Genomic DNA, 13562 nt, shown 5'->3' on the forward strand with positions numbered 1-13562 from the left:
TCGCAATTTGAACTGGAGCATTGAAGTAAATCCAAAAAAAGAAAAGAAAAGAAAAAATGTTGGTGTGGTTCTAACTCCTTTGTTGCTATACATCACAACATTTATCCATCTAGCGAAAGATTCAAGTTGTTTGTGTCAAACAACTTCTCTGGTACAGAAAGAATTCACATTACTTTTTGTGATCTGCTAAATCTGGATTTAATATTTCATTGTGTTGATGTGTAAAATGACCTGGTTTTGTTCAGGAAAAATTGGAAAAAATAAGCGAAACCAACCTTGACTTTTTCTTTGCATTATTGTATGAACAAACACAAAAGATGGAGCGGATGACCTTCTCACCAAAGTGAAACTGTCACCTTTCTTCAGACTTTCCACCACTACGTTTATGATTTGCACAATCTATAGAAGTCACTAGTAAAGATAACAAATCTAGATTGTTTTAAAGGATAATGCCAGCATTTTGGGAAGTGGGTTTATTTGCCGTCCTCCCCAAATCAAGATGAGAAGATCGGTACGCTGCTCTCCTCTTTGTGCGTCAGGGAACAGAGCCCCACCGAGAGACACTGAACGCTAGTTAGCTTAGCACAGTGAGTAGTGGTAGAGGTGCAGGTTAGCATGCCTCTGTTTTGCCTGCTTAATATCCAAATAGATAAGGTTCAGGTTCTTGATTTGCCCAAAACCTTCCTTGCCTTCTCTGACAAAGTCAACCATGATTACTTGTAGCCGTCACTCGTCAAAATTTTTGTTTTGGCCACCAAAGATTTTAGGTGCTGCGTCAGTTCAGACTAGTAGTAGTTCTACCTCTGTTTCGGAGTTTGAGTTGTTATTTCAAAGTATAATATACAGGGCTCTAGTTCTATGGATGGATATATATATATATATATATATATATATATATATATATATATATATATATATATATACACACACACACACAGTATACATATGCTACACAGCCCATCATTACCACTCATTGTGCTAAGCTAAGTAGCAGTCAGCTGGTCTCTGTGGGTCTCAGCTCCTTAATGTATACACAGACAAGAGAAGGGTATCCATCTTCCTGTTTGGCTTCGGGGGAGATGGCAAATAAGTGCATCTCCCTAAACCTAGGTGTGCTCTTTAAGCGTTTGACCAAACCATTGATGTCATTTTGTTAGTGAGGCAGTCTTAAAAAAATTCAGAGAGTTTTTCAGCATCCCTCTGCTTCATATCCACAGCAGGCAGCTCCCTATCCCTCTGCTGTCGAAAAGCTCTCGGACAGACTAGTAGATCACATGAGACACAGCCGTGATCTACAGTGATTTAGTCATACCACACGGGAGCGCTTGCATCACAGCACTTACAAGCACTCAGCTGGCTTCGCACACCTTTACAGCACATAAAAGTCATTAAAAAGTGGCGTGAGACCTCTTGTAGAAAACAGATCCAAGTAATCTCACACAATACACTGTAGATTCTCCTGATCTGACCTGATTTGCTGTTAATAGCAGTGTTGGTAGCAGGATGTGACCAATCGCAGTAGCTCATTGGTCTCCCTAAGCAGACGCTTCCGTTCTGTGGGTAATGGCTTCGTGATGTACCTGACTCCTTAAGTGGTTTTGTGTTCAGGAGAAAACTCTCACTCCATCTCCCATCTTCTCTTCCCCCGCCCCTTTAATGTGGTAATTTGTAATCTCTTGTTATGCCTTCAAACATAAATTCATAATGCAAGGTGCGCCACAGCAAATGCAGGGTGCTTAAATTATTTACCTTTCTCGCTATTCAGTTTATGGTCCATTATGGTGTGAAAAGTAGTGCTGCAAAGAAGGCTCTCACAATAGAGAGGACCCATTATAAGATAAGAATATACGCATATTAAAGAGGGCTGTGATTGAAAAGGATTTCCACCGCTCTGTCAGCTTCATTGGAGAAGTACTTAGCAGAAATGCAGACACATGGGTAATGATGTTTTTACTCTTCAGAAAGCTTTTTAACCCATCAAAAAGCCTGTCCCGCCCAATAAACTGTTATGTGTAGAACATTTCCTGCAGTGTTTGTTATTGTATTGCTGATTATGTGGAGTCAGTTGGGTATGTTTCTTTTCTCTGCAGATGATTTGGTATTTTCATAAGCATTTAGGTGGTGAGTAAATATCATGTAATGGCCTTTTAGTTGCCATGTTGAGGTTTTTTTCAGGATTGTCCACTGTACTGGAAATTGAAATCATTTGCTGGAGTTGCTGGCACGCATTTAAGACACTCAGGTGCCCCAAAAATTGCCTGTGAAAAATTCAGATTATTTAACATAAGGGCTGAGTGATTTTGGGTAAAAATGAATATCACAATATTCAGACGATCATTTTATGATTCAGATATGTATGTGTGTGTATGTATATATATATATCACAATATTCTGTTTTGAGAAGACAAGTCAGATAATCCAAGTATTACATGTTCAGCTGTTCATTCAGGTTATTTCCACATGGCATTTGATGACAAATGCAAAAAATTGCAAAAATGTCCATGACAATTCTCACTATATTAAATCAAGATTTTAACAATATTCAGAACCATCAGTATATTAACCACCCCTATTATTATAATTTGAAACATAATTTATACTCAACATCAAGAAAATGCAAATAGTCCACTGCAGTACACGCGGACACTATGTGTCTATTGTACTTACTTTTTGTTCTGTTTTTTTGATCACAGCATAAACCATTTTGAGTTTCCTCAATATGCAAATAAAAACAACTAAATATATCAATAAAAAAAGAAGTCTATACTGACTTGAAGCTCCAAGATGGGTCACACTGACTTTTTTTTTTGATATTTAACCAAAAAACTATGTTGCCCTAATCTTGATGCAGAGCTTGTCATCAGAAATGAGCAGCAAGACGGATACAGCGACACGGGCGTTTGCTTTTCTTTGCCCAAACTACGACCCCCCCTGCCATTTGTTGGATTATGACTGCAGGTGTTCATCATTAAAAAAGAGGGAAACAAAGAGCTATCTAGGGACCCTTATTAGTTCAGTTGATGTGTTTTAGTTATGTATAATTGGAAACATTTGGAATAAATATATATTGCCTCCAAACTACTCACACACAGCTAATCTGAGGATTTCTTGCTCACTTTGCCGTGTTTGTAATCACGATTTGCTCTTCTTATTTTCTCTTCTCCTCCAAAATGCATTTGGCAGTGCATTAACATATTTTCCTGGTGAAAATGTTGGTACCTCAGGTTTGCAAAAGAGGGTAATCAGATGATGTTCGGACGGAAAATACAAATTCATGCCCACAGGCAAAAACCTTTCAAACTGCGTATTTTAGAAATGCAGCACCCCACTGTTAGCAGGACAAATTGATGTAAATTATCTTTGTAACAGGCAAGGCAGCCAAATACAAACAGCATAGAACACATTCAATTCCTCTTTATTAATTTAAGTCTCCCCGGAACTAAAGCATGTTCGATTATTTCAGTATTGACATGTAGCGCTCTGTGTGGATCATAAAAACACACTGTTATAGTTCGACATGTATGAAAAGCTGCAAGTCCATTTATAGTTAGCACTACTCACCTGACACTCACTGTCAGGGCCCTCCTTTCATTCTGTCTCTGCCTCTCTAATCCAGCAGCGTACTGGGCCTCTACTTTACTTGACAGAACATACATGAAAGCACAAACAAATCTCCTCCTCAGTCCAGAGATAAAGAAGTCATTAAAAATGGAGGACAGCTGAATAGCTGAAGAAGCCATGTGGATGAGAGAGAGAGTGAGGGAAATATCCTTTGTGTCTCCCCCCCCTTCATTGCAGGAGCGTTAATCACAGTCCAAGTTAAATTGAATATGAGTGCGATAAGCAGAGTAGCAGGGTTGGGTGGGTGGTTGGGGAGGGGGACAATCAAGAGGAGGCAGGGCCGGGGAAGAGCCTTTAAGTCCTAATGTTTTGTTTCCTGCCTCATATCTCTGGAGAGAAGACAAGGAATTGGACAAATAAAACTTGAAGGGATTAGAGTAATCCGTGAGACTAGAGGCCTATTGTGAAGATCAGTGCTGTTAGTTGTATCTTGGGGATTATCAACACTTTGGCTGCATACTCCAGAGGTGCGCTGCATGTAGTGTGTACGGCAGAGAGTATTTATGCATCTTATATCCGTCACAAGCTTTCAGTCGTGGTTTTTCTTCATTCAGATTGTGAAATAGAGAACTAAATATGTGTACAATAGCAAACTGCTGGCAGCATGACTACATGCAGTCTTGCTGGAGTTTGAAAACAGAATGGCACATTCATTTACAGTTCTCTTCAGGTACAGAAAGAGTTCATTCTTGCTGCGAAACAAAAGCTCTCCATTTAATTTGTGTGGAATCCATCCAGGGGTATGTTTTTTTTCTCGGAAATACAGAACACCAATGTTGCAAGGAAGGGTCAACCTTCATTGTCAGGAAACAAAGTATCAAAGCTGTTGTGTGGTTTCTAAAGGAAAATGACTTCACAACAGCTATTCTTTTATGAGTAGGAGGAAAATTAAGTGACTTATCATCTCATATCCTGTTTTTTTTTGTTTTGTTTTGTTTGCAGGGGTATCACAGGCCAAATCACTACATCGCCACTCAAGGTAAGAGTTAGAAAACTAAAAAAAATCCACCCAGCTCTTGGGCTGTGGGAGTTTAAGGCTGCCTGGCTGATTAGCAGGTGGATGTGGTTTGCAGATGGATCACTCAGAACATCCCTTTTGGTGTTTGCTGGCACTCTCGCAAACAAATCAAGTCTATTTTGTTTTATATTGCCTAATATCACAAGTTAATCTCGAGGGGTTTTCACAATCTGTACAGCATACAACACCTTTTAAAATTAAAGTATGAAAAAACAGATTAATGATAAATAGATAGCATATGGCACCAGAAATTCCCACACCTCAATTTGTATTCAAATCCAGGGAATAGAGGGTGCAAAGGCCAGTGGTAAACTGCCAGAGCCTTGAAAGTTGATGCAAACAATTCCTATTGGTGTGTCTACATTTTGTAATTTTATTGATCCGTATGAAAGCAGGACTGGACCATACCTCATTATATGAGTTATAATTTTTACAATGTTTAACTCAAGGGAAATATCTATTGCAGAAACTGGTGGTGCCAGCTCCATCTGTGGAGGTAGAGGGGTGAACAGCAGAAGGTTGAATGTGTCAGAGAACAGGATGTAAGGGAAAAAAAAAACAACTACCATTGCTTTAGAGAAACTGCAAGGGACAGTTTCCTCCTGCATCAGTTTCCTCTTGGAGGAAACTATGACAGGAAAAACTCTGGTTGTCCCTCTGAGTGTCAACGGCTGATGGAGAGCTAACAAGGGCATGACGTTAAAAACAGTCTCCAAATATCAGTTTCAACAGAAACTGTAGGTTTGACAGGTTGGCTGGAAGAAAAATGCAGATTAAACCAGAAGAGAAATACCCAGCTCTACCACAAAAATGCATTAGTTTTTAGCTATTTTAGTAGTATTTGTCATGAAAGCTAGCTATTTTTTATTTGTATTTGTCATGAAACTACGTAAAATGTCTAAAAAAACAAAACTTTGACCAGTGGAGTAAGGAGGATATTGTGGTGAGGACCTGAGCTACATCAACGCCCACGTAGACTGACAAACCACATAATATACAATTCACACACAAAGAAGATAGACAAGAACATTGTTAACACAGGGGAAAGACAGGACATGAGCACCTTTGGACAGTCCGTGATCCACTGGAGAGAAGCAGGAAAGAACAAAAAGATGGAGGAAAGGAAGGAGGGGGGAAGGAGAGAGAGAGAGAGAGAGAGAGAGACACAGTGCTTGGACTCTCATGTGTTTGTGGACCGAAAAAACTGAGATGCAACGGTTCTTAGAAAGTTAACAGCATTCCTGTTGGCTGGAGAGACACGGGTTTAATTAAAGTTTGAGATGGAGGGATAACAACTAAAGTAATCAAATAATATGCAATTGAAGATTACTTAAATAAAGATTAAGAGTCAGACTGTCTGATGCCAGCAGGGAGATTATTCCAGAGAAAGGGAGCCTGATAGGGAAAGTCCTGCTGAGCTGTGTATCCTGAAAGTGGAGAGCACAGGATGGAACATACGGTCCAACGTGCCCACTTAGGATTATCAGAGTGATGAGAGGCAGCTAATAAAGGGAAGCAAAAACTGGTCAAGTACATCGTCAGATTTACTTGCTTTAGTTCAAAGTCTGGCTTAGAACTTGTGAGTCATCTGAAGACTTAACACTATAAATCACTTCAGGATGAAACAAAGACTTGTTGTGTAACTGGAAGAAAAAAAAACAGTTTTGATGAGTTCTGAGTGAATTTGCTGATCAAATGGAGAGTAGGATGAAACAACACCAATATTTTTGGCTGTCAGATTCTGACAAATCACACTGTTACTTGATCAAACTGGTTTCTCTGTTGTGTTGGACCAAAAAAAAAAAGACCGTTTTGGTTTCATCAGAAAGTTGAAATGCAGAAATGGAGACAAGAGATGTAGAATTACCACAGGAGGCCCACTGCATACCTTCAGATATGAGAGGGCCGAGCCCAAAACACCAGACTGACTGACTTTCCCAGTTGCTCTGAGGGTATACAGGAATTGATGAGTGTCAAAAGTTTCTCTGAGATCCAGTGGGAGAAACACAGTTGTAGCATCCAGGTCAGAACAAGCAGAAGTTCATTCGTCACTTAAGGTTCAAAATGTATTAGATTTTGATGGGACTTGTAAAGCAAAACAATAAGTCCATATTGGCAGGAGATAAAGAATCTAATCTCATTTTCCTCCAGGAAAAGGAGTCCCGGTAAAGGGTAAGCAGCCGACAGACAGCTGCTTTTCAGAAAGCGTGATCAGTGTCAAACTCTATTTTACATTTGTGTTTTCTTGTAGGTGATTAAGCGAGGAAAATGTGCAGCTTCTGCAGCTTGCTTGTAATTCAATACCCACTTGTGTTGTGAGAGGTGGGGAAAAAAAAAAGAGTCCAATATTGATTTACACCATTTGAGTTCCAGGCCTGTTTCACGACAAATGTTTATTCAGAATGTAAACCTCCTTTAGGCACCTCTTTGCAGTTCTAAAAGGAGAAGAAGAAATGAGTCCAGAAGGCTAGAAAGCGAAGCCAACTGTTCACTATGTGCAGTTAAAGTTGGAAACGGTGGGTAGGTCACATCAGTACAGTAGATCACCTCAAATTTAATGTGTCAGGAGAAGCAGTCGTATCAGAAACCACTATACTGCACGGTAATCAAATCAGGGCTATTACGGCTGCACGGCTTCATGCACAAACTGAGTGAACCCTTCTACTAGGATGGAGGGCCAGCTGGTCAATAGAGTACCACAACAAGGTGTAAAGCCCAGAGTCAGCGGACCCAGGACCTGATAACATAGAGCTGATGGAGGTTAAGAATCTCAAATTAGTTCAATAACCTGAGAATAGAATACTGCACTGTCTATCAAGGTGTTTGGTAGCTCAAGCAACATGGTCCTTATTATTATAAACAGGCAGGGAAGCTTAGCTCAAGAGTAATACTCCTTTCTACTGCAAATCCCAGCGTACATGTGGGGGTTCTCAAACCTGCAAGAAAACAGCTCATTGATCCATTTCCCATTGCAGGTGGACGTGGAGTTGTGTTGTTTGGGTTTTTTTTTTCTTCTGGTGCTTCAGATTCAACTTCACAAACACAGTCAGCACAATAGCAAACAGTAAAGTTTTGTGTCTTGTGGCAAAATTGGCAGCAGCAACACTGTTGACAAAATTCTCACGCTCTTCACAGAAATTCGTCACAAAGTTTGAAAGGATTTCTCGTTGAACCTCATAGTTTTCACCGAATGCTGCTGGCTGATGGACCAACACCACAGAAAACATGAGCCCCTTGGTGGAGGTGGCAAGTCATAACATAGGAAAACAACATGGAGGCCAGTCAAACAGTCAGTCAGTTTATCACACCTCATTAATAAAGCCCTAAATCACAGATCAGAATTTGCCCTGAGGAGCTTTACAATCTGCACACATCACAACATCCTCTGTCCTGAGAGCCTTGATCAGGGTTCAGCGGGTCTGTGACGGTGTGTCAGTGGTTTCTAATGTACCTTATATCTTTTCGCAGTGTTTCAAACTAAGTAACGACCCCGACCACTGATGCAGGTTGAGTCTGAATTCTTGCTTGTGTTGTACGTCGCTTTGGACAAAAGCGTCTGCTAAATGAAATTGTAGAATTGTAGGTGGAGACAAACTACTGTGTTCACCTGGGTTTTGTGTTTAGATCCATGCCAGTCACAGGCAATGAGTACGTGTGTCTGCTGCAGGGTTATTTGACCTGGGAGTGAATGGAGATTAGACCTGTTCCCATTGCAGAAAAGAAGCCAGCTGTTTGCAGGTGTTGGCAGGTATTTTTTTTTTTGGGCCAGTGGCAAAGGAGCTTGAGGAAACACTTGGGTAAAGCCCTGTTGCACCAACTCGTCGTATGGAGCCCATGCTCAGAATGAGATAATTTATCAGTCGGGCTTTGGAAGACACTGATCTGATATTTATGAAACCAAATTTAAACTACTCTTTGATGCTCAGTCAAGTGTGTATTCAGGGAATCTGGTACTGCTCAGTACGCACGCACGCACACACACACACACACACACACACACACACACATGCACGCACGCACGCACCGACACACACTTACGCACCCCTTAGCGAGCAGAGCAGCACGCTTGCTCTCTCTCTCTCCGTCTCTCTCTTTCCTTGCATCGGTGTTGTGGGAGCGATTAATCAGGCAGTCTGGGAGAAAGCTGAATAAATAAATGGATTAGCTGACATGTACAGGCACATTTTGTCACTGTGTTAATCTGGCCGGGAGATTCGCAGGGCGAAGAGCACTTACTGTGACCCCAGAGGTTAAGTCTGACTGATGGTTAATTGTTATGAATTTTGCGTCGAGAGCTTCACTCCCACACAAAAGGGCTGAATGCATGGGGATTTTGCGTAGCACTTTAGAAAAAAAATCTGTGAAAAAAAGGAAGAGGCGTTTTTGTTTTTTTTTTTGTTTTTTTTTTTAAGAGAACAGGCCTTAATGGATTCACAATCTGCTTTGGTGGAGCTGGGAGTTGCATAATTACCTGTTTATTAGTGCATTGCCTCTCTTCCTCAGTGTCTCAATTAAAACAAGCCTCTGTTTGCTCTTACTTTAGGAAGACGTGGCATACCAATCAGGCAGTGCTGCGTTTGTCAGGCGCCAAGCATATACAACCACAAGATGACCGCCGAGTCGAACATGCAAAACCAGTCTGTCTGTCAAGTGTCTCCTAGCGGGGTTCAGTTCACAAACACGTCAGCAAACACACTCCCTTTTAAAAGGATTTCAGCTGGATTATTCTGTTGTTGTCCTGTAGTCATTGTACCATGTTTCATTTACAAATATGCACATGGTGCTCAGCAGCAGTCAGAGAGATATTGCAGACCCTCTCTAAGATGAAAAGCTCGAGAAGCCAAACGATTCAAGTTAATTAGCCTCTGTTTTTTTTTTTTCATTGAGCTAGCATAATAAATCCTCATATTCCATCAGCTGTATCGCACACACGATGAGACGTTTCACTGTGTAGAGCCATCCAATGCGAAAGAATGAATGTATGTATGTGTGTGTGTGTGTGTGTGTATGTGGAAACATCTGTATTCTCTGAGAGAGCAGGCCCCTTTTATAATTCATCATCAGCTCCGGCAGACTGACAGGAAGGCAGGCTCAGTCTGCTGACACTGAGGCAAAGAGCAGCCCGAGATGATAGGAAAGCCACACAGAGACCTGTCTCTCTCAGTCAGACAAACCGCATACTGTAGCACCTGAAAAGAGTACCTGGGCATTGCTGAAAATGAGTAAGTAGACTCTTCCTTCCCCCGGTAAAGTTTTTCAGTGAGTGACACTTCAACTAAAGCCCACTGGGACCAAACGGCAGCTCAGAAAATGATGAGGCCTGCAGTCGTGCCGGATAAGCTTAAAGATCTTTGTCATAAATTGGTTGAGGAGGGGTTGGGGGTGGGGGTGTGTGTGTGTGTGTGGGGGGGGGGTGCTTAATATGGCAGACATGTGGGTTAACGCTGTCCCTGTTCTAGAACACTATAAACTACAATGACACTCATTAGTTTGGGGGTTTATTGACGAGTCCCTTTGCTCTGTCAAGGTGACAACGGCAGGTAGAACAGCTGTCACTCCATAAAAGCCTCATCACCCAAGCTCTGCTGCTCATTATATAGGTCATTCTTTCATTCAGGCTTTTTTTTTTTTCTATTTTGCTGCAGCACACAACAACTCAGTAATTCAGCAACTGCAGTTCAGCTACTTAGCAGACTGAGCTCAGGCATACAGGCAGTTCTCTACGGCCCATTTTTATGACCTGCGGATCGTTTAAATACCTTTCAGACATGAGCCCAGCGACGGGTTTGAGTTAGACTGAAGCGGAGCTGCAAACAGCTCTGATAAGTCTCTGCATCCTCCTGGTGATGTAGAAAATATTCATGATACAGGAGAGGGTTCAATTTAATCAAGCTTTCCCCTGCAGTCTTCGCCGCACTTCCCTACCCTCCTTCATGATGAGCAAATGTCACCAGGAGCACAAAAGTTTTATTATTTACAGGTTAACATCTCAAAGCCCAGCAGGGGGCGAGATTGAATGAGAGAGAGCAAATCAATGATAAGTGAGTGTACGTTATGCTAAAGTCTGCTGCCTCTATTATTTATGGGCAAGAAGGGAATGCAACCTGTGCGTGTTTATGGTGTGTGTGTGTGTGTGCGTGTGTGTGTGTGTGTGTGTGTGTGTGTGTGTACAGTGATCTGGATCTGCGTGATATACCTGGCTGGGGGATTTCTACAGCTGTCACACTCCTTGCTTCAGAGGAGGAACAGGCCTACTCCCCAAAGACAGCATCAGCTGCAGTAGCATTAGCTCTCTGACAGTTGAGAGAGAGAAACTCTTACTGGTGTTCCTCTTCTGTGAAGTGCCTCCAAACTTCTGCACACATGCCCTTCTGATAACGCTGCTCTCACCTTGTAGTTCCCCAAGTGAGCTCTCAAATAAATTTCCCTCCACTAACTTGCAGTTTAAATCTTTGAGACTGTAAGCAGCCCCTCAGCAAGGTTCTTAAGATGAGTCATTTATGTGAGGTGGAGTTTAAATATGTGTATTATTGCACACACAAATGTGTTGATAAGTGTATGTGTAGATGTCTCCCATGAGCTGTTTCATTCAAAGCTCCAGAAAAGTGCTTATTTATTTATATCAGTTAAAATGAGTAAATAAAATAAGTATGAAAACAGTTTGTAATTGGGTTTTGGAGAAAACTGCAAGCAATTTGCAATAAAAAGGATTGATTTTTTTTTTTTTTTTTTTTTTTTTTTGGGCTGTCTGATATCTGAACTGGTACTAGAGTCAGCAGGCGATTAACTTTGCAGTTGAGGCACAATAACACACATACATAAAATTTTATGCTGAAAAGACTGACTTTGGAAGATACCAGCCTGACTGATAGAACTCATCACTACACAAGCCATTACATAAATAAGAGCCGCATTAGAAATGACCGATATGGAAAAGAGGAACGGCTACAGCGAAGAGTCGGTTTCGTTGGGAATGTGAGTGTTGTTTTAAAACCAGTAAACTATCAGCCGATTTTTTTTCTTAATACACAAAACGAATCATGGCTTACAGTGACGTCTCCGTGAGTTGGAAGAAATATTTGATTGCGAATGTGTTGACTGATACTGCAACTGTAATGTAATCAGAGGACGGTTCTTTTTTTTTTTTTTACATCATTATTCTCACTTTCATTCACGACCCAATGAAAGTGATGGTCTTGTTTTTTTTTTTCTTACAGCAAGTTAATATGCTCTGTTAAAGCTTTAGAAGATGATGCGTAGGCAAGACATCGCTGCAGCGCTACAGTAGTTAATTAAATTTTTTGACACTAGATTATCCTTTTACAAATATTGCGCCTTGCTGTAGTTTGAAGATTTCATTAAGCTATGTAATAATTGTATATATATATATATATATATTTTTTTTTTTTTTAATTGTACAGCCTTACCTAGTGCGTGTTCATCATAGTACAGGGATGACATATTTCTCTGCTGTCAAGACACATAATGCCTCAAAATTCACAACTGTGGAATTTATGTATGTCTTTTATGTGGTTAAACAGAACATTAGAATATCTTAAGCCAGTGTAAACCACAGGCTGTATCTGGGCTTTTAAAGACTTGGGTCAAGGTCGGGGTCACTGCATATAAGCGTGATCATTCCAGAAGCTCTTGAGGAAATTTCCAGCCACTAATGTCCACTGTTACTCAAGGATGAGCCACAAAGGCTTTTGAGGTCAAAGGTCAAGGTCATTGTGACAGCCACATTGTGCAAGCACAATCACAATGCAGTATGTCTTCCTCTACTGGGTCCCCCCCCCCCCCCCCCCCATGTTATTCCACTCTTCTATTAAATGAAGCCTTTTGTAATCTGTCAAAGGACAAGTTACTTTCATCTTCACTCACCAGCTTGCAGCAGGACTCGACATAACTTTTATATTCATGGATTCCATGTGAAAACTGGTTGTAATTGTTTTGGAAGCTGAAAGCCCGAATGTTTCAGGACTTTGTCGTATCGAAATCCATTATCCAATCTCTCCAAAAACATCCCCACGACAGCCGTCTGATTTTTCTTAACGATTTGTTTGTCCTCTTAGTCACTTCCGCACGACTGCCATTGAGCTCAGTGCTGGCCAGCATCTCCTCCTCACCTATTCTTCATCTTTGCATGCATATGGATTAATAAACTGGCTGGCTAAAGCTTGGAAAGAGACTCCCATTGGATGATTTACTCTATAATGCCAAGTGTTATTGTGTTACTGAAGTCCTACACACCAGCTGTCCTGCTTCTCAGTCTTCCTCTCCCAAACTTCTCAGCAGTGTGTATCCTCCCTCGGGAACAAGTGTAGGAGGCAGCAGAGTGGGCGGCTCAATCAGGTTGGGCGGTTATTGGAGAGATTGTAGTAACTTGAATTGGAGATTGAGGTCCTGCAGTTAAAAATCAAGACGAGCCACCAAATGCAAAGCAGAGGAAATGTGGGAATACAAGTAGAAGATATTCAGGAACTTCCTTCCAAATTTTCTTGCTTTAAAAAAAACAAAAACTTAGAAGTTCATTTCTCAGTCTTTTTCTTTGTATAACTATTATACTTAATAAAACTTTGTTTGCCACGATCAACTCTCCAGCACACTTATAATATAATAATAGAGATGGCTCTTTATTCCAAATCATTTTTCATCTCTTCACTCATAGATTACATTGCAGGGTTTGTGGAAAATCAAATAAATTTAAACTCTCACAAGAGGGTGTTTAAACGCCACATAAAGAAGATCAAACAGGACTTCATCGATCAACACCTGACATGGCGATGAGCCTTTGTTGATGCCCCGAGGGAAATTAGGACATTGCAGAAGACATAAGCCAATGAAGAGCACAAACAATACAGTAATGGAAGGGGATGCATTGTTGAAGATGTTTGATAGGAAACGAAGAGTGGACTAAGTG

The 13562-nt window shown here is 41.0% G+C and overlaps 1 protein-coding gene across 7 annotated transcripts in view; it reads left to right on the forward strand.

Moving 5' to 3' along the window:
- LOC147261946 (receptor-type tyrosine-protein phosphatase mu) overlaps nt 1-13562 on the forward strand; it is a 164511-nt gene that overhangs the window by 131729 nt on the left and 19220 nt on the right. For all 7 annotated transcript variants that reach the window (XM_086204259.1, XM_086204263.1, XM_086204258.1 and 4 more), the window contains one exon: nt 4564-4600. In XM_086204259.1, the coding sequence (XP_086060385.1) occupies nt 4564-4600 (37 nt within the window). The remainder of the gene's footprint in view (nt 1-4563; nt 4601-13562) is intronic.

This window comes from Aulostomus chinensis, chromosome 5 (assembly GCF_037954235.1).
Source record: "Aulostomus chinensis isolate RoL2024-O1b breed Wild chromosome 5, RoL_Achi_v1.0, whole genome shotgun sequence".
Lineage (NCBI taxonomy): Eukaryota > Metazoa > Chordata > Actinopteri > Syngnathiformes > Aulostomidae > Aulostomus > Aulostomus chinensis.